General features: G+C 48.5%; 2 protein-coding genes across 5 annotated transcripts in view; both read right to left on the bottom strand.

Annotated features, from left to right (window-relative positions):
* Positions 1-8,021: 8,021 nt before the first annotated feature.
* RPS17 (ribosomal protein S17) lies at positions 8,022-11,498 on the bottom strand. The gene is made up of 5 exons (XM_040257543.1): positions 11,223-11,498; positions 10,784-10,935; positions 10,186-10,291; positions 9,429-9,494; positions 8,022-8,149 (listed from the first exon to the last, which is right to left on the bottom strand). Exons 1-5 carry the CDS (start codon positions 11,223-11,225, stop codon positions 8,069-8,071), a joined length of 408 nt encoding a protein of 135 aa, XP_040113477.1. The 5' UTR covers positions 11,226-11,498; the 3' UTR covers positions 8,022-8,068.
* A 3,276-nt stretch (positions 11,499-14,774) lies between these two features.
* The window catches only part of CPEB1 (cytoplasmic polyadenylation element binding protein 1), a 111,027-nt gene continuing 103,970 nt past the window's right edge, over positions 14,775-21,831 (bottom strand). For all 4 annotated transcript variants that reach the window (XM_040257516.1, XM_040257517.1, XM_040257518.1 and 1 more), the window contains exons 9-12: positions 19,557-19,755; positions 18,249-18,343; positions 17,617-17,697; positions 14,775-16,224 (exon numbers count right to left, since the gene is read on the bottom strand). In XM_040257516.1, coding sequence (XP_040113450.1) covers positions 16,114-16,224; positions 17,617-17,697; positions 18,249-18,343; positions 19,557-19,755 — 486 coding nt within the window. In that variant the 3' untranslated portion in view covers positions 14,775-16,113. The remainder of the gene's footprint in view (positions 16,225-17,616; positions 17,698-18,248; positions 18,344-19,556; positions 19,756-21,831) is intronic.

The following is a 21,831-nucleotide window of genomic DNA, read 5'->3' as shown; positions in this document are numbered from 1 at the left end:
ACAATGCAGAAGACACAGGTTCCATCCCCGATCTGGGAAGATCCTACATCCCACAGAGTGACTAAGCCCATGTGCCACAGCTACTGAGCCTGTGCTCTGCAGCTGGGGCGCTGCCACTCCTGAGCCCAGGCGCCACCACTGCTAAAGCCCGCACACCTAGAGCCACATGTTCCACGACAACAGAAGCCAAAACAATGAGAAGGCTACACACCACAACAAAGAGCCAGTACACCCAAAAATAAATACTTTAAAAAAATAAATAAATAAACTCACAAAGTAAGAAGCTTTGGCAAGGATGTGGTGAAATTAGAAATCTTGTGCACGGCTGGTAGGGCTGTAAACCAGTGCAGCTGCTGTGGAAAATAGTACAACATCTCCTCAAAAAAATTAATCATAGATTTACCATATGATCTAGCAACTCGACTTTTTGGTATACACTCAAAACAACTGAAAGCAGGGGTTTGAACTGCCATTTGTACACCTGTGTTCATAGCGGCATTATTCACAAGAACCAAAAAGCAGAAGCAACCAAAATGCCCACCATAAAATGAATGGATAAATAAAATATGATATGGGGGAATAAGGAGTTATTGCTTAATGAGTACAGAATTTTTGTTGGGAATGATGAAAAGCTTTAGATATAGCAATTATGGTTACCATAACACTGTGAACATATTTAATGCCTCTAAACTGTACACTTAGGAATGGTTAAAATAATAAATATTATATGTTTAAAGAAACTTTACCACAGTTAAGTAACACTTTACCAAAATTCATGGAAATGATGATGGTTAAGTCTATGAGAGTAAAATTCATTGTGAACAGTTACTGGCTCAGTAATTGACAGATTTATTTTCTGTAGAATACATATTAATGAATAATGCAATGAACAGCATAGGTTTTACACACTTTACATTTCTGCAAGCTTTGAATTCTGTCCAAATAAGATCCTTTCTGCTTTGCACATATTTCTACCAACATCAGCTATAACATTAGCTCAGCCAATTCCCACTTCAGGTCCTACTGAATCAGTGGTTTATCTTTAAAAATATTCTTACCAGTAGCTGTTCCATGCAGGTTACTCTACAGACTAATTCTTCAGACTCTTCAAAGTTGGCACCGACTCTTGCATAACTGAGCAGTATTGGTAACATTCTTTGACTTATCAAGAGTCAAGAAAAATCATTTAGAATTATCTGCTTTTTAAAAAATTGACTATTCATATTGCTCCCCATGTTTTCAGCTCTTTAAAGAACCACTCTCACCCAAAGACTAACAGTTTTAAACAAGCTAATTTATCTGGAAGAAACATGTGCAGAGAAAACAAACTCAGCACTGATAACAGCTTCCCCTGCCCACCTACTGAGTGAGCCACTCATACCTTAACAACATTGAAGGCCCACTTTTCTCTTTTTTTCAATGAAAGTGTGCACTAACAATTTGTAAAAAATAAAATGTGACGATATGGTGATCAGTATGGCCCTCAAAACACTATGGCGTTATAAATGTGTGACTACAATCTGTAGTGTGAAGTGATCACAGTGCCTTCTTACTGTCTCTGTGGCAACTATGTAATCCAGCCATTGAATCAGGAACACAGCCGTCTACAGTTTGTAAACAAAAGAATGTGGCTGCATCCCAATGAAATTCTGTATGTAGACACTGAGTTCAATTTAACAGAATTTCCTCAGCCCACAGGATTCTCTTCTTGCTGCTGCTGGGTTTTAAAGCAGTGGTCTCCAACCTTTCCGGCACCAGGGACCGGTTTCATGGAATTTTTCCACACACCGGGGCTGGGGGGGGGGTATGGTTTCAGGATGATTCCACCTTATTACGTTTATTGTGCACTATTTCTATTATTATTACATCAGCTCCACCTCAAAACATCAGGCATTAGATTCTGGAGGGTGGGGATCCCTGTTTTAAAGCATTTAGAAATGTGAAAATCGTTTTTAGTTCACGGCTTATTCACAAACGGGGAGCTGAGCAGTTTGCTGACCCCTGCAGTTGAAAAAGAGAAAACGAGCTTCACCCACCTTCCTCACAACTGAATCCGGCTGTTTGCTTTCTCCAGTGTCTAATGAGGAAAAGCGGCAACCTCAAGTAAAAAGAAAGTTAAAACTCCTGATACTATCAATAAAATAATCAAACATCTGACAAGTTTAATTTAGAAACCAAATGTAACATTTAAAATGATTCACAGTAACAGGGAGTTTTCCTACTTATGAGAGAAAAACTGCAATTACATACCAATAAAACTGAAAATCTTAATGACATAGGTAATATACAGAATATAAATTCATATATTCACGGAGATAGGCTATACCTCTATGAATTTTGCCCTCAGATAGAGGCGAAACTTGTGCTTCAATTGTTAAACACAACAACCTGGGTTTCCGCCCCTCAGGTGGGAGTCTTTCTTCCTTTATCTTTTCAGAATCTTTTGGCAATGGGATGCTTCTCCTTCGGGGCATATTAAAATCAACCTCATCACACACAAAGGCAGAAGTGGAGCTGCTCTGTTCACAGACCGGGTTAAGGACCCTGACTGTTGCTCTATCTCCCTCATGTCAGTCAGACTACTTCACAGCGTCCTGGGAACCCATAAAAGGTCTGAGAACCTTTAGTATAAATACCACTGGCAGGGAGACCCAGATTCTCAGTTAGACATGGAGCTCAGGCCAAGGTGTCCCATGGCGGAAACCAGGAGGACCAGAATGACCTAGGAGCTCAGACACTGTCTCAACAGCAGTGTCAGCCAACTGGGGGAAGGACGTTGGTAGAGCTCCCATGCTTCAGCCAGAGGAGCTCCTCTTACCACTGTTTTCTTTTACTTAAAAAAAAAACTTTGTTTTTTACAAATGTTGCTGTACAACAACGCCAATCAGGCTATAATTATATATACATCCCCTCCCTCCCCAGCCTCTCTCCCATCCCCAACCTGGGTTTTGATTCAGATTCTAGGGAGAGGTTCTGCATCTTTCACTGTCTTAGAGCTATTTTACAACTCTCTAAGTTGTAGATGCCTGACAATGCAAATAATTCTTACCTATAGACAAATATAAGTAAATTCTGTTGGCTACAGGTTTAGCTGACTTCCCTCTGGTGGAAGATGTTGGTCTTGTGTCCATTTATAAATTCAACATTCCCTTCCTCCAAATTTGTCCCTGACTTCTCCTTTCAACTGATTGTAACATCGGTTTTTTTAAAAATTAGGTTTTTAAAAAATACTTACCAAGTTCATTTTATATCTGTGTGACAGTCATTTCACTTTGTTGAAAATTGTACTTTAACAAAACTAAGGACAATATGGGCTCCCTGGAGGCTCCACAGTAAAGAATCAGCCTGCAATTCAGGGGCCGCAGGAGACATGGGTTCCATCCCTGGGTGGGTAAGATCTCCTGGAGGAGGGCATGGCAACCCACACCAGTATTCTTGCCTGGAGAATCCCCATGGTCAGAGGAGCCTGGAGGGCTATAGTCCATGGGGTCACAGAGAGTCCGACACGACTGAGCGACTTAGCACAGCCCACAAGGACAATATAGGAAAAAAAAAAGAAAGAAAGAAAATTACATTCAAAACGTTCCTGGGACTCTTTGAAATCTTGAAGCAGCAGAGTCGGTAGCACAAAAGGCAGAAGTCTATCATATTTCACGCCGTATGCCAACAGACATTATCAGACGCAAACACCACGGGAGAGACGCTAGTCCCGCGGCGTCCGGCCCAGCTGGGATGCAACTGCCCGCGACCACACTTGGCACCGCGGGCACCTCGAGCGGACACACCTGGGCCGCGCCCGCCGCCCCACCACGCCTGAAGCCGCGCAAATCTCCGGCTGGGGGCAGCGCCTCACCACCTGCTTTTAACAAGTTCCACGCGAGGTTCTAATGAGCCCAGGGCTGATTTTACAGATGCAAGAACTAAGGCCTAGGAGAAGCTCCTTAACGCAGATGGAGAATGAAACCGCTTCTCTGTGCGGCCCCAACCGGCTCCCTGCTCCTCCCCAACCCTTCCCATCCCTCATCTCACTCATCTGGAGCACGGGGCCTTAGAGGCAGCCCGGCCAGGCAGGCGTGGGTCAGCGATGGCACTGCCTCCTGGTGGGGGAGCGCGGCAAACATCACAGGACACAGCCTTGTACTTTAATTTTCTTACCCACTGGTCATTTTAAACTAGCTCTAGTTTCTCTCCCATACAGAAAACTAAAGAGGGAAGGCTTCTTTACACAGAGCCGTATTTAGAAGGCAAAGTTACTTGCTGAGAATGCCCGACTCCACACCAAGAAATGGAAAGAAATGTTCTTGGTGAAGAAGAGAAAGCTCCTTCCCTACTGTACAATACTAATAAATATAAGGTAATCATGGAGGTAAAATAACAATAGATGCTAAAACCAGTGAGTGAAAAGTTGAAGAACAGGGTATTTAGCCACAAAATTCAAAATACCTTCTTACAACTTAACAGCGGAGAGACTTGAGAGATACCCCTTAATCCAAGCCCTCGAAGTAGACATCACTAAAACTGTGACAGATATTCTATGTCTCTCAGTATGATGCATCGAGCACACAGTATCACTTCTGTGGTACAGATCTGCCTTGACTTAGGATGGGGTTATGTTGCAAATAAACCCATAGTAAATTGAAAATACCCTAAGTGAAAAATACATTTAATTCGCAACTTACTGAACATCATAAATCTTCCTGCCCATGCGGGAGAAGCAGGAGATGCCGGTTCAGTCTCTGGGTAGGGAAGATCTCCCGGAGAAGGGGACGGCAACCCACTCCATTATTCTTGCCTGGAAAATCCCATAGACAGAGGAGCCTGGCAAGCTGTGGGGTTGCAGAGTCAGACATGGCTGAATATCATAGCCTGCCTGAGGTTGTTTTTAACAAACTAACACATTAACCTACAGTTGACCCAAATCAACTAAGACAAAGTCCACTTTATAATAAAGCACTGGCTATCTCTCATATGTGCAAGATCAAGCCAATCACTCCTGAAGGAAATCAACCATGAGTAGTCACTAGGACTGTTGCTGAAGCTCCAATGCTCTGACCACTCGATACAGAAAAGCCTACTCATTGGAAAAGACCCCAATGCTAGGAAAGACGGAAGGCAAAAGGAGAGGGGGCGTCAGAGGATGAGACGGTCAGAGGTAGAATAAGCGACTCAACAGACATGAGTCTGAGCAAACTCTGGGAGGTAGCGGGGAACAGAGGAGCATGGTGTGGTGCAGTCCATGGGCTTGCAGTCAGACTCGAATTTGTAACTGAGCGTCTTGTGTACTGAACACTGCCCTGAAACAGAATGTATAACCACAGAATAGTGAGGTGTGTTTGCTGCTTTGAGATCACATAAGCTGACTGGGAGCTGCGGCTCACTGCAACTGCCCAGTCATGAGTTAAACCACTATCCTAACCTGTAAAAAGAAAAAAACTCAGTTATCTAAAGTAGTTTCTACTGAATGCCTGTCACTTCCACACCATAAGATTTTCAAAAAATCTTAAATCAAACCACCCGTATTTCTAAAATTAAAAAAAAAACCAAACCTGAATTAAATCTAAGTATAAGACATCAAACTGAAATTGAAGGACATTCTACAAGGAGTCAGCCAACACTTTTGGTGATCAATGCAAAGAAATAGAGGAAAACAATAGAATGGGGAAGACTTGCGATCTCTTCAAGAAAATTAGAGGTACCAAGGGAACATTTCATGCAAAGATGGGCACAATAAAGGACAGAAATGGTATGGACCTAACAGAAGCAGAAGATACAAAGAAGTGGGAAGAACACCTGGAAGAACTGTACAAAAAAGATCTTGATGACACAGATAATCACAATACAATGGTGTGATCACTCACCTAGAGCCAGACATCCTGGAGTCTGAAGTCAAGTGGGCCTTAGGAAGCATCACTACGAACAAAGCTACTGGAGGTGATAGAATTCCAGCTGAGTTATTTCAAGTCCTAAAAGATGATGCTGCACTCAATATACAATTTGATCTCTGGTTCCTCTGCCTTTTCTAAATCCATCTTGAACATCTGGAAGGTCTCAGTTCATGTACTGTTGAAGCCTCACTTGGAGAATTTTGAGCCTTACTTTGCTAGTGTGTGAGATGAGTGCAGTTAAAGTGCTGCACTCAATATCCCAGCAAATTTGGAAAATGCAGCAGTGGCCACAGGACTGGAAAAGGTCAGTTTTCATTCCAATCCCAAAGAAAGGCAATGCCAAAGAATGCTCAAACTACCACACAATTGCACTCATCTGGACACTGAACAACAGTTTCAAAATTGGGAAAGTCCCGAGTACGTCAAGGCTGTACATTGTCACCCTGCTTATTTAACTTGTATGTAGAGGACATCATGTGAAACACCCAGCTGGATGAAGCACAAGCTGGAATCAAGATTGCTGGGAGAAATATCAACAACCTCAGGTATGCAGATACCACCACCCTTATGGCAGAAAGTGAAAAGGAACTGAGGAGTTTTCTGATGAAAGCAAAATAAGTTTTCACTCTTTTTCAAGTTTTTACAGCTTTTTCAAGCTGGCTTAAAACTCAACATTCAAAAAACTAAGATCATGGCATCCAGTCCCATTACTTCATGGCAAATAGATGGGGAAACAATGGAAACAGTGACAGACTTTATTTTCTTGGGCTCCAACTTCAGATGGTGACTGCAGCCATGAAGATGCTTGCTCCTTTGAAGCTATGACTAACCTAGACAGCCTGTTAAAAAGCAGAGACATTACTTTTGTCGGCATAGGTCTAGTCAAAGCTATGCTTTTTCCAGCAGTCATGTATGGATGCAAGAGTTGGACTATAAAGCTTTTGAACTGTGGGTTTCAGGACTCTTGAGAGTGCCTTGGACTGCAAGATTGAACCAGTCCATCCTAAAGGAAACCAGTCCTGAATATTCATTGGAAGGACTGATGCTGAAGCTCCAATACTTTGGCCATCTGATGCGAAGAAATGATTCACTGGAAAACAAGACTGAAGGCAGAAGGGGATGACAGAGGATGAGATGATTGGATGCCTTCACTGACTCGATGGACATGTGTTTGAACAGGCTCTGGGAGTTGGTGATGGAGAAGGAAGCCTGGCATGCTGCAGTCCATGCGGTCAGACACAACTGAGCAATTTAACTGATGAGTTAGGTAGCAGTAGCATATCCATGTGGGTTTCCTGATTATGATCACTCATCTACAGCTGTTGAAACAATGTCCTTGTTCTTAGGAAACTGACAAGATATTTCAAACAAAATGGCACATCTGTAACTTAATTCCAATGGATCAGAAAAAAGATGTGTGTATAAAGACAATATATAAAACAATTGGGAGAAAATGTGAACTGAGAGGTCTGGAAAGGGTTGAAGTTCTTTATGCTATATTCTTGCAACATTCCAAGTTAGAAATTAGATCAGGTATTATGACTGTGTTCGTAGTAGGCGTTTCCAGGATGTTTCCCAGATCAAAGTGCTCCAACTGCTCTCCAGCTACTGGTGGAAAAGCACCAGCCCAACCTAGCACTCTCCACCACCCAGTTAGATCCACTGCTTCAGCAGGATCCCTAAGATCAGAACCATCTCCCAGGATGCACCTAGGAAGCTCTGCCTCCCTTAACTTGACACATCCCATGGTCTCACTGATCCTTCCACACACACATCCATTCACACTTAAGTTTCCTGTGCTCCACACCCATTCTATCTCCCACCCCCAGAAAACCCAACCCTCATACATGTGGGTTACCTTTTCAAGACAAGAAGGTTCACTAACCCAAACTGCATGTACCCAGGAGAGGCTGAGCTCACACACACAGGACACATGGGGTAAACAGGGAAAAGCATCTCTTGACTTTTGCCTGAAGCCAGAGTGAGCATGCAGGACCTGCCAGGACCAGGCCTTCTCACGCGTCCACTGTCTGTACGGGCACTGCCCACAGGTGCTCTGCAGGACACTTCTCCTGTGAGAAAGAATTCCTGTCCTTAGTTCCACCAGGACCCAACCCCACAGATGACGCAGGCAAGGTTGTTGTCCGAGGTTTATTGAAAATATTACAGCACAGCAGAAAGACTCAAACGGCTCCACGCGGTGTTTTGAAGTTCATCCCAACTGTAGGCTGAGTGACCTGCAAGTTGGACAGACTGCCAAAGTCCTGTAATGATAAAAATGGGCTTAGTGTGGCTGTTCTGGCAAGATCTGTGTCCAGAGTCCCAGCACCATCATTAGGCTATGCTTCACCAACCTCCTCCAGCTTGGGTCAGACTGTTGGGACCCTGTAGAAAAGTGACAGCCTTCTCCCCACCCCAGACCAGTAAACTCACAAGAGGGTGGACTCCATCTGAAGGATCCTCCACCCCAACAGTCACAAGGCAGCTGTCCTGCGCATTCTAAGAATTTAACGGCATCCTCAGCCTTTACCCACAAGTCTGCTTGTATCCCCAGCTGTGACCAGGTTATCACCAAATGCCCCTGGGTGCAAAATCCGTCCCTTTGAGAATACTGCTCTAAAGCTAACGCAGTGCCCCTCACTTTCAGGACCAGTCTCAGACAGGATGCATCACTCATGCAGTCAGCACGTGTGAAGGCCCACGAAGAGGAGTGGTGGGACAGGGCAGGGCCTGCCTCGGAGCCGGCTCAATCTAAGTGCAGTGAGACCAAGGCCCTGCCACACAACCAGAAATTAATTCCTCATTTCATGCTCAAAGATCAATTTTACAGTTGAAAATAAAAAGCTACATTCCAGCATAGTGGTTATTTCAGGAGAAAATAATCTGTAACAGGCTTTAGCTGTACTGGTGATGTTTTTCTGAAGCTGGGTGGTAGGTATATAGGAATTCATGCTATTATTTAAACATTTCATAATCATAAAAAAGGGAAAAATAAAGTTGCTCGAAATCAACTGCCTCCTGGACTCTGAAGCTCATGCTTTCACCAAAATGCACAAGTACTAAGATAAATCACAGAAGAGACACTTATCAGTGTGCTGAAGACAGCTGAACCACTCAAGTAGTGCCCTGTCAGCACCAGAAATGAAACCAGAGCTCATGTGAGTGGCTAGCATGTGGACACAGAAGAGCAAGAAGAGCAATGGTCACTAGATCTGGGAGTTATCGTCACGTGGACAGCAAACTCAACCTTCAGCAACCAGCTAAACCCCCTCTGGAGGTAGTCTAGCTTAGTGGTTAGAAGTGTGGATGGAGTCCCACCTCTGCCACCCACTAACCTGAAGTTACCGCTCCGACATCTATAAAATGTAAACAGGAGGTACCTCATGGGATACAGTGAGGAAAACAACATATAGAAAATGTGGAGACTATCTGACATATTTTAAAGATTCAACAAGTGTTACCCCGTGGTATTACAGACAGCAGAGAGCTACTGATAGCTGGTGACCAGGGAAACCCTACTTCAGGAATTCAGCAAACACTTACCAACAGCTTCAGCATTTCCTTAGTGTCAGGATCTACTTCAATGATTTCCTGATCCAGGGCTGAGACCTAGGAGAAACAAGGCCGGCCCCAAATAGTAATGAGTTAGAGAATCTCTCACCTTCCCTGCCTTTTCTCCAAGATTCTTAAATGAGGAAGAAAAATTGGGGGAAGGGGGAAGCATAAAGGGGACACAATAGGATCCCACAAATTCAGTATTTTAAAAACCTTAAGACTGGGTTTATAGCAACACTCCAGGAATATTATGCCAAAGCAAAAATCAATCAATCAAGCCAGAAGACATGGTAAGGCACCAATCATGCAAGGTTCTCGTGTACAGAACTTCCACGGTCCTAACAGGGCAGAACACAACATATAGGCAAGTATTCACAGATTGCGGGCACCTACAGCTGCTTATGGGCTTCCCTGGTGGCTAAGATGGTGAAGGACCACCTGCAATGCGGGAGACCTAGGTTCCACTCCTGGGACGGGAAGATGCCCTGTAGAAGTGTATGGCAACCCACTCCACTATTCTTGTCTGGAGAATCCCACGGACAGAGGAGCGTGGCGGGCTACAGCCCAAGGGGTCGCAAAGAGTCGGAGGCGACTGAGCCACAAGCACAGCTCAGCTGCTTAAGAGGAGTCTACGGAGATGCAGCTGAGGTCCTCCTGGAAACCAAGTACCTGAAACGGTTCTCAGGGACCTGCTTCTATCTTTCAGGATGAACCAGAGGTCCAGAGTAAGACCCAGAAAGTTTACCTCAGGCACGTAATTGTCTCTCCTCTCTCTCTCCTCCTCCTGCAGCTTGATGGAGATACCTCTCACAGGGCCTCTTTGAATCCGCTTCATCAGATGTGTGACGTAGCTACAAAGCGCCCAAGAACACACATTGGTCCTCACGGTACACAGCACCTCTGGATGTGCACGTAGGAGTTTCAGTTCTTTTCCCACAGTGAGAAGGGAGAGGAGTCATCATCTTGGGAATCCTCTACATACACAGAACCTCTACACGCATCTCCGCTTATCCAGGCATGCCTGTCCTCTGTATTCACGTTCGTTTGTAAAACCAACAAATACTCCAACAAACTTTCGCGATCCCTCCCCACCCTCATCTGCTTTCCTTCGAGTTCCAATTTACGCAATACAGCAGTAAATCAAGTAGGTCTTTAAATATTCTCTTCCAGAGATCGACTGGGGCTAACTTCGTCCAAGCGCCATTGCCAGTCAAATAGCCAAGTATCAATGCAACGTGAACACAAGACAACTTCACCAAAAAACCCCACAGACGCACAGCTCCCAGGACACACCCGCGGGGCCACGGAGGCCCTGGAAACCGAACGCAGACTCATCGACTCACCCTGCGATCTTATTGCGAAGCTTCTTGCTGGGAATAATGGCGATTTCCTCGCACACCCGCTTGTTGGTGTGGAAATCATTGCCCAGACGCGTGTAGTACTTCTCAATGATGACCCGGGCCGCTTTCTTTACGGTTTTGGTGCGAACGCGGCCCTGCGGGTGGAGAAAATAGGGTCACTCGCGAGCCAGGACCACCCCGCTCCAGGAGACAGCGCGGCGTCACACCCTGACCCGAGTTGGGTTCGTGGAGTGGGGCTGAGCCTGGTATAGTAAAGGCCCGGCCGGGCAGTGGTGGAGCGAGGGGTCAACGCGGAAACCAGCAACCTACTGAGGCTTCAGCCTCACAGGGCAGTGCGCGCCTCCTTACGGGCTGGGAGCTGAGGGAAACGGCGGATGGAGGACGATTCTGGCGGGCACCAACTTGGAGCCAAAACACCTACCATGTTGGCGGGTCCTTGGTAAAAGAGGAAACAGGAAGCACAAGAGAGACCTATAAAGCGCAGGCCAGAAAGCCGCTTCCGCCTAGCCTGGGACGCACTGAGCCTACTCCAGCGCTCCACAGCGACCACTAGCGGGGCGGAGGCAAAATAGAACGGAAATGTGGACGGCCCGTCCGCATCCAGTGGGCAGAATGACCTATTGGTCCGCCCCCTGCTGGGCAAGGCTCTTCCGCTCCGCCCCGCCTATGGTCGTCTTAGGCTGGTGTCTGAAAGCCTTCTACAGTGGTTTCTACTGCTACATCGGTCCTGAGTATTCACTGGAAGGACTGACGCTGAAACTCCAGTGCTTTGTTGGCCACCTGATGGGAAGAACTGACTCATTGAAAAAGACCCTGATGCTGGGAGATTGCAGGCGGGAGAAGGGACGACAGAGGATGAGATGGTTGGACAGCATCACTGACTCGATGGACATGAGTTTGAGTAAGCTTCGGGAGTTAGTGATGCACAGCGAAGCCTGGCATGCTGCAGTCCATGGAGTCGCAGAGTCGGACACGATTGAGCGACTGAACTCTACAGTGGTTGATCGTCCAAGGGGGTGGAGGAGAGGTGCGTCTCTTCCACACATGCCAGGGGCGGTATGTGTGTTGGGGGCGGGGAACAGCGACAGCGCGTGAAGTATGGAAAAGTGAGAAGGTAGGGGACGGCCTTGCACACCAGGTCCCCATCAAGGTCAGCCTTGTAGCCTGGTGGAGACACAAGTACAACTGGGAAACGATCTCACTTCCAAATCTTTGCTCAAATGTCACCTTATCAAAGGAGCTTTTCCTCCAATTTATATATTAAGTAGCACTGTTATCCTATCATTTTTTTTTAGCACTTCAGTTCAGCAGCTCAGTCATGTCTGACTCTTTGTGACCCCATGAACCACAGCACGCCAGGCCTCCCTGTCCATCACCAACTGCCGGAATCTACCCAAACCCAATGTCCGTTTAGTTGGTGATGCCATCCAACCATCTCATCCTGTCATCCCCTTTTCCTCCTGCCCTCAATCTTTTCCAGCATCAGGGTACTTTCAAGTGAGTCAGCTCTTCACATCAGGTGGCCCAAGTATTGGAGTTTGAGCTTCAACATCAGTCCTTCTAATGAACACCCAGGACTGACCTCCTTTAGGATGGACTGGTTGTATCTCCTTGCAGTCCAAGGGACTCTCAAGAGAGTCTTCTCCAACACCACAGTTCAAAAGCATCAATTCTTTGGCACTCAGCTTTCCCTATAGTCCAACTCTCACATGCACACATGACTACTGGAAAAACCATAGCCTTGACTAGATGGACCTTTGCTGGCAAAGTAATGTCCATATGCTATCTAGGTTGGTCATAACTTTCCTTCCAAGGAGTAAGCGTCTTTTAATTTCATGGCTGCAGTCACCATCTGCAGTGATTTTGGAGCCCCCCAAAATAAAGTCTGACACTGTTTACACATCCATTTGCCATGAAATGATGGGACTGGATGCCATGATCTTCGTTTTCTGAATGTTGAGCTTTAAGCCAACTTCTGCACTCTCCTCTTTCACTTTCATCAAGAGGCTCTTTAGTTCCTCTTCACTTTCAGCTGTAAGGGTGGGGTCATCTGCATATCTGAGGTTATTGATATTTCTCCCGGCAATCTTGATTCCAGCTTGTGCTTGCTCCAGCCCAGCGTTTCTCATGATGTACTCTGCATAGAAGTTAAATAGCAGGGTGACAATATACAGCCTTGACGTACTCCTTTTCCTATTTGGAACCAGTCTGTTGTTCCATGGCCAGTTCTAACTATTGCTTCCTGACCGGCATGCAGGTTTCTCAAAAGGCAGGTCAGGTCGTCTGGTATTCCCATCTCCTTCAGAATTTTTCAGTTTATTGTGATCCACACAGTCAAAGGCTTTGGCATAGTCAATAAAGCAGAAATAGATGTTTTTCTGAAACCTCCTTGCTTTTTCCATGATCCAGCACTGCTATCCTTTTAATGTTGCTCTAGCATTTTGTAGCACGTGGCACAGTGACTTGTCTCAGCTTTCTAAGCTAGGGATGAATTCTGTGACAGTAGTGTTTTGCATTGAACAGTGAGTGCCTAGCACAAAGTTCGTTCTCAAATATTTACCGGCTGGGCCCAGTTCACTGGGCCTCCAACTGAGACACCTCCAACCACCACTGCTGCTGCTGTCTTCAGGCTGTTCTGTCTTACCAATCCTCAAACATAGTCCTTCTGAAGCCAACAGCACTGGCTACTAACTACGCTGTGCGCAACAGCCTCAGGAGTACTGCTCCTTCTCTCCACCTCTGCTGAAGTGGGTTCCAGGCCCTCACCTGACTTAAGGAAGGGCTGGGCTGCCCAGGTTGGATGAGGTCAGGGGCACAAGGCTGTGTGCCTCATCCCTCAACACCTGGACAGTCCAGTCAGTCCCTCTAAACTGACTGGGAATGGAAGGCTGAAGGAGGAAGCTTGTGCCCTGAAAGCAGCATGTGGACCACAATGAGATAAACGGGGAGAAGAGATGACTCTGAACAGGACAGGACACCAAAAGGGTGGGTCAGAGGCCCTGCTCCAAGAGGGCTGCAGGAGTTTACCAGCAAACTTCAGATTAGGCTGCAGCCAGCCGTGCCTTGGCTGACGGGACTCCCCACCCACAAAGACAGTGAGTTCTTGCATCTCTTCACAGAAGGGATGCTTCAGCACACAGAGCTCCCTCCACCAATGACTAAAATGGAATCTCCCAGAAATTGCTCCAGCAGCTGGGCCCAGGCACGACCTACCTGAAAAAATCATCAGTAGACCAGGATTAATAAATCCTGGAAGCCTGTGAGGTAATAGTCCAGGTGATAGTCCCGAAGAATAGCAAAAATTTACTCCTGTTCATGAAGAACTGGGTCAGCATAGATGACTCCAATAGATAGGAAGCCTCTCAAGAAGCAAGCTCTGAGGCGTACAGGAGGAGCTGAGAACAAGTGGCCTGTGCCGACGCCCAAGGAGCTAGCCTCTGGTCCCTCCAAGGTGGGTCCAGGATGATGAGAAGAGGAGCCCCCTGCCTGCTGCCTGCTAAGTCACTCAGTCGTGTTCTACTCTTCACAACCCCGTGGACTGTAGCCCGACAGGCTCCCCTGTTCATGGGATTTTCCAGGCAAGAATGCCAGAGTGGGTTGCCATGCCTTCCTCCAGGGGATCTTCCCAATTCAGGGATCAAACCCGTGTCTCTTCTGTCTCCTGCATTAGCAGGCGGGTTCTTTACCACTACTGCCACCTGAAAAGCCCAAGAGGAGCCCCAGAAAGTTTATTTATGTGGCCTTTTTACATACCTGGACCAGAGGTACCCACTTACCAGAAAGGCACCTTCAAGGTGCACAAAGTGAACAAGAATGACTTAAAGGGGCAGGTCCCCGCATGGCCCCTCCATTAACCTGGGCAGGAATCCCACCCATTACAGAAGATGCAAGGAAATGTGCGTTTCTACTCTGAAATCCCAAGTGTCTCACTGCTCCCATTCCCCCACCTCAGACACAGAGACGGAACCGGGACTCTGCTGCAACGTGTTTATTATGTGCCAAACAACTACACCACAGCTTACTCCACACACCTGTAGGAGAGTGCAGTCTTGCCTGCATATACTACAATGAGGTAGAGACTTCACACACAGCTTCACGAAACCCACAGAGTAGCTGGGATATGCAACAATGCAACGTCAGCTCAGCAGGAGGGAGGAGGGGCGTTATGACACTGGTTCTTTGGCACACAGCTTCCCAAAGAGGGGCAAGTAGTTTTTTTTTTTTTTTTTTAAAAAAAAAGGAAGGAAAGAAGAAAGAAAAAGTCAAGTTTTCAAATTCCAGTAGCATTTCAGTCGACCGCAACTGTTGCTTCATACGCTTCTCAAACGAAGGAAATCAGGGTAGGGTACTTGTCCCCTCTGAGAGAAAGGGCTCCTGTGAGCCTTCATCTGCCCCCACCAGAAAGCAGCCCTTTTTAGCTCAGTTACAAAAGAAAAAAGTCCTGTGACTTTGTGATTAAAAACTTCTATCAACCCTCCCCCCCCCAAGTAAGTGCAACTTAAGAAGGTGCAATAAACCATTTTAAAACTATATACAGCAGCCGCTCAAACATCATTCATCCAGTCCAGTTTCAAATCCAAAAAAAATTTTTTTCTTGGTTGCAAATGCCTTGATTTGCAACTGTGAGAAACAGTGACCAGCAGTCCCCCAGACACAAATTTGCTATAATGTTAAAAGCTGCCAGGAAAGAAAAAAAATCTCTTGTTCCAAACGACTTAAAAACTGTTTTAAGGAGTGTAAAAAGGAACCGGTAAAAACCCTCGAGCGTAAAATATGAAATATGATTTTGGTTTAAATGAAGAGCAAAGTCTCCTTGTTGTTTACAGTAAAAAACACCAGCTGAACACTCAGTTTATGCCGTTCAGGTGGGGGTTAAATAAATGGAAAGGCACTGTATGGCAACTGCAAGAATGAAACCAATGAGACCTGCACATCATCACCATCAGTATTGCAAGGAATGTAAAAAAGCGCTTTTAATAAATAAACCTAGATGTAGGCGTCGTGTCAATACCTTCTGGACACGTAGTTTTTTTTTTTTTTTTTTTGCTTTTCATCGGCAAAATGAGGAACTAAAATCTGGGAAAACTACAGAGTCGCTTGGAGGGCGAGCCAGAGGGTCCTTGCCCTGGCACACCCTCTGAAAACAAAACCCGACAAAACTCATTGTGCATTAATTAGTGCAGAAACAAAGACAGATTCAGCAAGTGCAAAGGTGACTACGATTTCCCTTGTCCTCGGGAAGCCAGCTCCCTGGTCGCCGGTGGCAGGTGGGCCGGCGGCGGAGGCGGCCGGCCCTGGGCGCACAGGCCCCTCTAGCTGGAGTCGCGGTTCTTCTGGTTCCGCATCAGGGGGCTGTGATGACGCAGGCCCTCCATGCTGTGCCGCCAGTGCCAGCAGCTCCGGCAGAAGTACTTGAAGCACACCTGCGAGGGGAGAGAGGAGAGGAGCTAGGCCTGTGTCAGACCAGCCGGGGGGCGGCTGCGTGCGCTGCCTGCTCTGACTGGGAGGGCGTGGGCACTCCTGATGGCCTCTGTGGGGTTACAAGAGCTGGCCCCGGGGACTCCTCTCGTGCCCAACACGAGGCGTGACCGGCTTCTACGGGTGCCTGGATGCAACTGCGTGCGTTGGGCTCCTAGTGTGTAGAGGCCATGCCAGCTCCTCTCCTCGGTTCTGAGCACCCAGGTGCTCTTCCAGTCCCTGCCCGTCCTACCTCCCGTGGAGCACTTGTGTCACACGGCCACACACAATACGGGAGAGCGTTCAGAGACAGTGACTCCAGGCCCTCAGGCCAGGCAGCACGGCTCAGTGAGGAGAGGTGACTGCACTTGTAGACCAACATCTCAGGCCCAGCCCCTCACTCCTGCTGGCTGTGTAACCCCAAGAAGGCCACCAACTTCCAGACATCTGAAAATGGGGACCATCTGTGAAACACACTGACACACACCAGCCTGTGAGACGAGGCCGATCAAACTCACACGTGACCTCAAGCTCTCCCCAGCAACCCACACTTACTTCACATCCTCCTCTTGCAGCCTCAGTTTAACTGCCATCTACTCAGACTCCAAACCTGAGTGACAGTACCACTGCAAAAATAACTGCAAGTACAGGCACGGTGCTAGTATCCGACCAGGTCCCTGACTTCTGTCCCCAGCAACACAGGCACCACTCGGAGACTTGTCACAAACAGCGAGTCTCAGGCCATGCTCCAAACCTGCTGAATCAGACTGTGCACGGATACAGATCCTCAGGTGGTGAGCACAGACACACCACAGAGGACGAGAAGCTCCGTCCAACACATCCAGATCTGTGCTCCACCACCCAGAAGCATGCAACAAAGCTGCCGTGCTGCTTTCTGCCTGCTTCTGACAACTGGGTACAAACCAGGCAGCAGCACCAAAACAGCCCAGAGATTCAGAAGTCAACAGAGACGGATTCCTTGCCTAGGGAAGAATCAACCTAAAGGGCTTAGAGCTAGAACAGCAGGACCTGGCTGGCTCAGAGGTAGTGCTGACCACACCTGCCCGGGTCCCCGTCATCCTGACCACACCTGCCGGGGTCCCCGTCATCCTCTAAACCACCTGTGAGCAGCAGTGCCCCACTGCACAGCACCCCCAGGACAGGGAGGCCACAGCACCGAGACTCAGCTCCATGCGCTTTCCCCACAGTTCAGGGTCAAATATCACTGCTGCTTCTGCTGCGCTCTAAGACAACCATGAGGAACCTGAGACCTCTGCGTTCCATGTGATGAACGTGACATGACAACATTTAACTGAGGGAAAGGGGTCTGTAAACCCTCAAGTGCCCAGGGGACTCACCTGATCCCGACAGAAGAATGGGCCAGGCTGGGAGCTGCAGATATGACACACAGAGTCTTCCAGGTAAGGGTCGATCTGAACCTGCAGACAAAGGCAGAGCAGGATCACTAAGGGGCTGCTTCTCATGGGGAGCCCAGAGGGGCCACAAGAGAAGGGTGGGTGTGGGTCACCTATATGAACACAAGGTGGTTCCTATTTTAAGGGGCCCAGAAAGAACTAGGGCAGAAGACCCAGAGATCCTCGAGAGAGACAAGATCACTGCAGCAGCTTCCAGGCTGGCTGTGCACAGCGTGGCAACCCCACGTTATTGCCTGGCCTTCTTGGCAAACCTGACCTGCAAAGAAATCACCCAGCAAAAAGCAAGTGCTTGGAGGATGCAGGTCAGGATGGAAGTCAGCTTAGCTCGCAATGCTGGTCGAGGACCACAGTGAGGGAAGGTGACCCCATGCTGAGGCTCCCATCTGCTCTCATCAACCGAGACCAGGCCCACCTTCAACCCTGACCGTCAGGTGTGTCGGTGGAAGCCTGGCTCATAGCCAGCATGGCACAGCTCTCGTCTTGGGCTGGCCCTGAGTGGTGGCTGCCCAGACCTCTCAGATGGCCCAGAGGAGGGTGCAGACCAGCCCACTCACCTTCTTGGTGAACTTGGTGGTCTTGATCTCCACAAAAGCAGCACTGACTGCTTTCAGGTAACTGCGCTGGTTGTTGAAAGTCACACGACCAGAGCCTACGGAAGACGGGAAACTCACCCTCGAGCCCAAGTCTCCCAAAGGCCGCGTGTCAACACTCAGGAGAGCCTGCTCCTAGATCAGCTCGGCGCTGCCCAACAGAAACATAAACGCGGGCTACTTGCGTGACTTTACCGATTCCCAGTAGCCACCTCCAAGGAATGTAGTGGAATGAATGAAAAGAATGCAGGAGAATTAATTTCAGTCATATTTTTTCTTTAACCCAACATCATCATTTCAACAGGTGGTACTAGCACGTTTCAAGCCCTCAGAGTCATGTTCAGCTGGTGGAACCACGTCAGACTGCAGCTGCAGACCATGGTGGCACAGCCCCTCAGGGTGGCCCCTTGGGGGAGGAAAGAGACTCCTTTGTGTGGGCAAACCCACAGGCGTGGTTATTCCAGTTCAGAGCGGAAAGCCAGACACAGGCAGAGCACAGCTGAAGGCAGGCCAGGCAGGGGCGTCAGAAGCAGCACCCCCTGCCCAGCACCGCCTCTGCCCCGTGGGCTCTGAGGTCCCCGTCCTCAGTGTGCAGTTCCGCTGCGACGAGCACACAGCGCTCCTTCCTGCCCAGACACGCTGTGTTTGGGCAGACGGTGCATGAGCGTAGGGGGAGCCAGTGTAGATCAGGAAGGCCAGGCTCTGTTCCACCTCCAAGCCCCAGCACTGAGACGATTCTGTCACGACTGGGAACCTGACCTTTCTCAGTGGCCAGGCCCCCAGACTCCCCTCCGCTAGGATAGCGTGAGCTGTGACCACACTCTGCTGCCTGGGTCACCCCGAGTCCTGCCTCAGCCTGGCTTGGTCTCTGACCCTGGACAAGACCACTTTTCAAGGCCTCTGAATAGAGGAAACCAAGCAAGTTCAGGGAAGTCCCAGCCTTTTAATAAAGTATTACCTGTTGTCTGTCTCAGAATGGTTTGGCTGTGAATGCTGACCTTCAAACCAATGTTCCTGTTTTGTTTGCACCCCCTATCACCTCCTATAGGGCTCCTATCAACTTTCTTCCCCTTCAAGGGAGGTGGGGGGAGAGGGGTGGGTACAGAGAGGTCAGTACTGGTGGCATATCTAGAAAAAGATGCTATACTGCAGGAATATGCTGATAAGCAGGCCTGGGTCAGGCCTCGCCTCCACTCCCATAGGAGAGTGTCGCAATCTTGGTCTACACCCTGGGGGCCGCCCAGCTGTCCCACACAGAAGTGGGACACTCACCAATGGGATACTTGTGCTTATCTGTGTCAATCCCAGCATACACCACACCACCAAATAGGTCGTTGAGAATGGCGGCCAGGGCCTCGGCGTTGAGCATCCCGTGCAGAGCACCCACGAACACCGTCCTGCTGGGGTCGAGCCTCTGGGAGGGACTCTGGACAAAGTTGCTGTCGGCCAGGACCCAGGGGATCACCTGCACCTGAAACCACCCACAGGTATGTCAGTCCCGGCAGGGAGCCACGGTGTGCTCCCGCAGGGCGAGGCGTGCGCTGCAGACGCGAGGCTGAGCCCCACGTGGCCCCAGGCACCCTAAACCCCAGCACAGCCAGACCTGAATCTCACTGAGGCCACGTGTCCAAAGTGGCGGAAAGACAACAAATGGTAGAACAGTAGTCAGTCATCCTGAAGAGTAAGAACTGTCCCAAACTATCACACCCAGGATCCTGGTCCTCTGTCACAACCTTCAACGGTGGGGTTCCGACAAAGGACCGTGGACACTGATAACACACAGCATGGTCCAGAGTCCCTGGACAGGAAGGGCTCACAGAAAAACGACAGGACAGGAGCTTGAAGGATAGAGGGTGGGGACCCTTAAGGTATTTGAGTGGAATGGTTAGTGGCCTAACGTGCATATCAGAGGGCTTGGACAGAAGCAGTGGGATAGCTGGAGAGACGCAGGGTCAACGGTCACACACAGGTCACTGTAGTTCAGCAGAGCAGAAAGACACCAGGACAGGAGCAGACTGTGCCTTCTGCCTCTGAACCCCTTGAGCCTAGAACAGAATCTGGCAAAGCAGGCAGGAGGCTCCAGAATGAAGCGGGTTGACAGATGATCAGTAAGCGTTCTTGGAAGATTAATCTGTGAAGTGTTTTTTTTTTTTTTTTTTAAAAAGAAGGTCTCAAAGCAGGAAGAGATTTGAGGCAGAAAACCAGCAAGGAGGCAAAATGGTAGTACAGAGGACAGGTGATGGAGACTGGGAGAAGGCTGGGGGAGCTGGGCACAGAACAGGCCACGACCAAGGGTATTCTTCTAGAGGAAATATGCAGAATGCAGACCACCTGGGCGTGGTGGGAAAACGGGAAGAATCAGGACTGATGGGCTGCAGACCGAGGCAACCTTTGCATTAGACCCTGGCAGAAGCTCATTACCATGCGGAGCCGATCTCACTGAAGATGCAAAAGCCCATCTTGTTTTTTCCACTGCCATGGGAAAGTATCACATCCCGGGTGGCACCAAGCTTTCCAAAGTGAAAAGTGAAAGTGAAGTCACTCAGTTGTGTCTGACTCTTTGCGACCCCATGGACTGTAGCCTACCAGGCTCCTCCATCCATGGGATTTTCCAGGCAAGAGTACTGGAGTGAGTTGCCATTCCCTTCTCCAGGAGATCTTCCTGACCCAGAGATAGAACCCAGGTCTCCTGCACTGCAGGCAGACGATTTACTGACTGAGTCACCAGGGAAGTCTCCTCCTTAAGCGTCAGAGTACACGATCAGAGGACAGCTTGAAGAAAGGCCCCGCAGGATGGTGGGGCTCAAGGAGGACATGAGCCTAGAGAGGTGAGTCTCGGTCGAAGGCAAGAGGAGGGTCACGAAAGTGAGTAGTTTGTCTGACTGGGAAAGAAGAGGGGGCATCAAATACCTACTACTATGGAGGGGAAATACAAGGAAGTAAGAGGGTCAGAGAGGGCTGAGAACCAAGGCAGCCTACAGTCCATGCCCCCAAGAGGGACGCTGCAGCACTGCCCGCAGGAAGGTACTGGAGGGGGAGGGTCCGTGGTAGCCTCTCACTGCGAAGGCAGTGATGGCTGTGTGAGCTCCACGCAGCAAGAAAGGAGAGAAGGTAGGGAAGCTGTGGGTCACTGTGGGCAGCCAGAGGACAAAATGCGAACCAACACCAGAAAACATCTGTAAAACCAAGAGTCAGCTCTGTAATGTGGATCTCTTATTTTAACCCAATGTGACCATCTCAATGAAGCAGGCATCTTCCCCCTTACCAAACTACAGATTCCAATAGACTTCACTCTCTAGAGCAGCTTTAGGTTCACAACAAAACTGAGCTCAAAGTGGGGAGCTCCTGTATTACCCACTGCCTCCACAGCCTCTCTGACTCTCAATGCTCCGCACCGGAGTGGTACATTTGTTCCAATCACGGAGCCTACACTGACATCATTGTCTGAACTCCATGGTTTACATCATTGGTGTTTGTTTTCCCACTGTAACTCTATGGGGTTTTTGGCAACTGTATAAACGGCATGTTGGACACGACTGGGTGACTG

This window comes from Oryx dammah, unplaced genomic scaffold (genome assembly GCF_014754425.2).
Source record: "Oryx dammah isolate SB20612 unplaced genomic scaffold, SCBI_Odam_1.1 HiC_scaffold_16, whole genome shotgun sequence".
Lineage (NCBI taxonomy): Eukaryota > Metazoa > Chordata > Mammalia > Artiodactyla > Bovidae > Oryx > Oryx dammah.
Note: the sequence above shows the minus strand (reverse complement) of the source record. Positions and strands in the feature narration are given on the sequence as shown.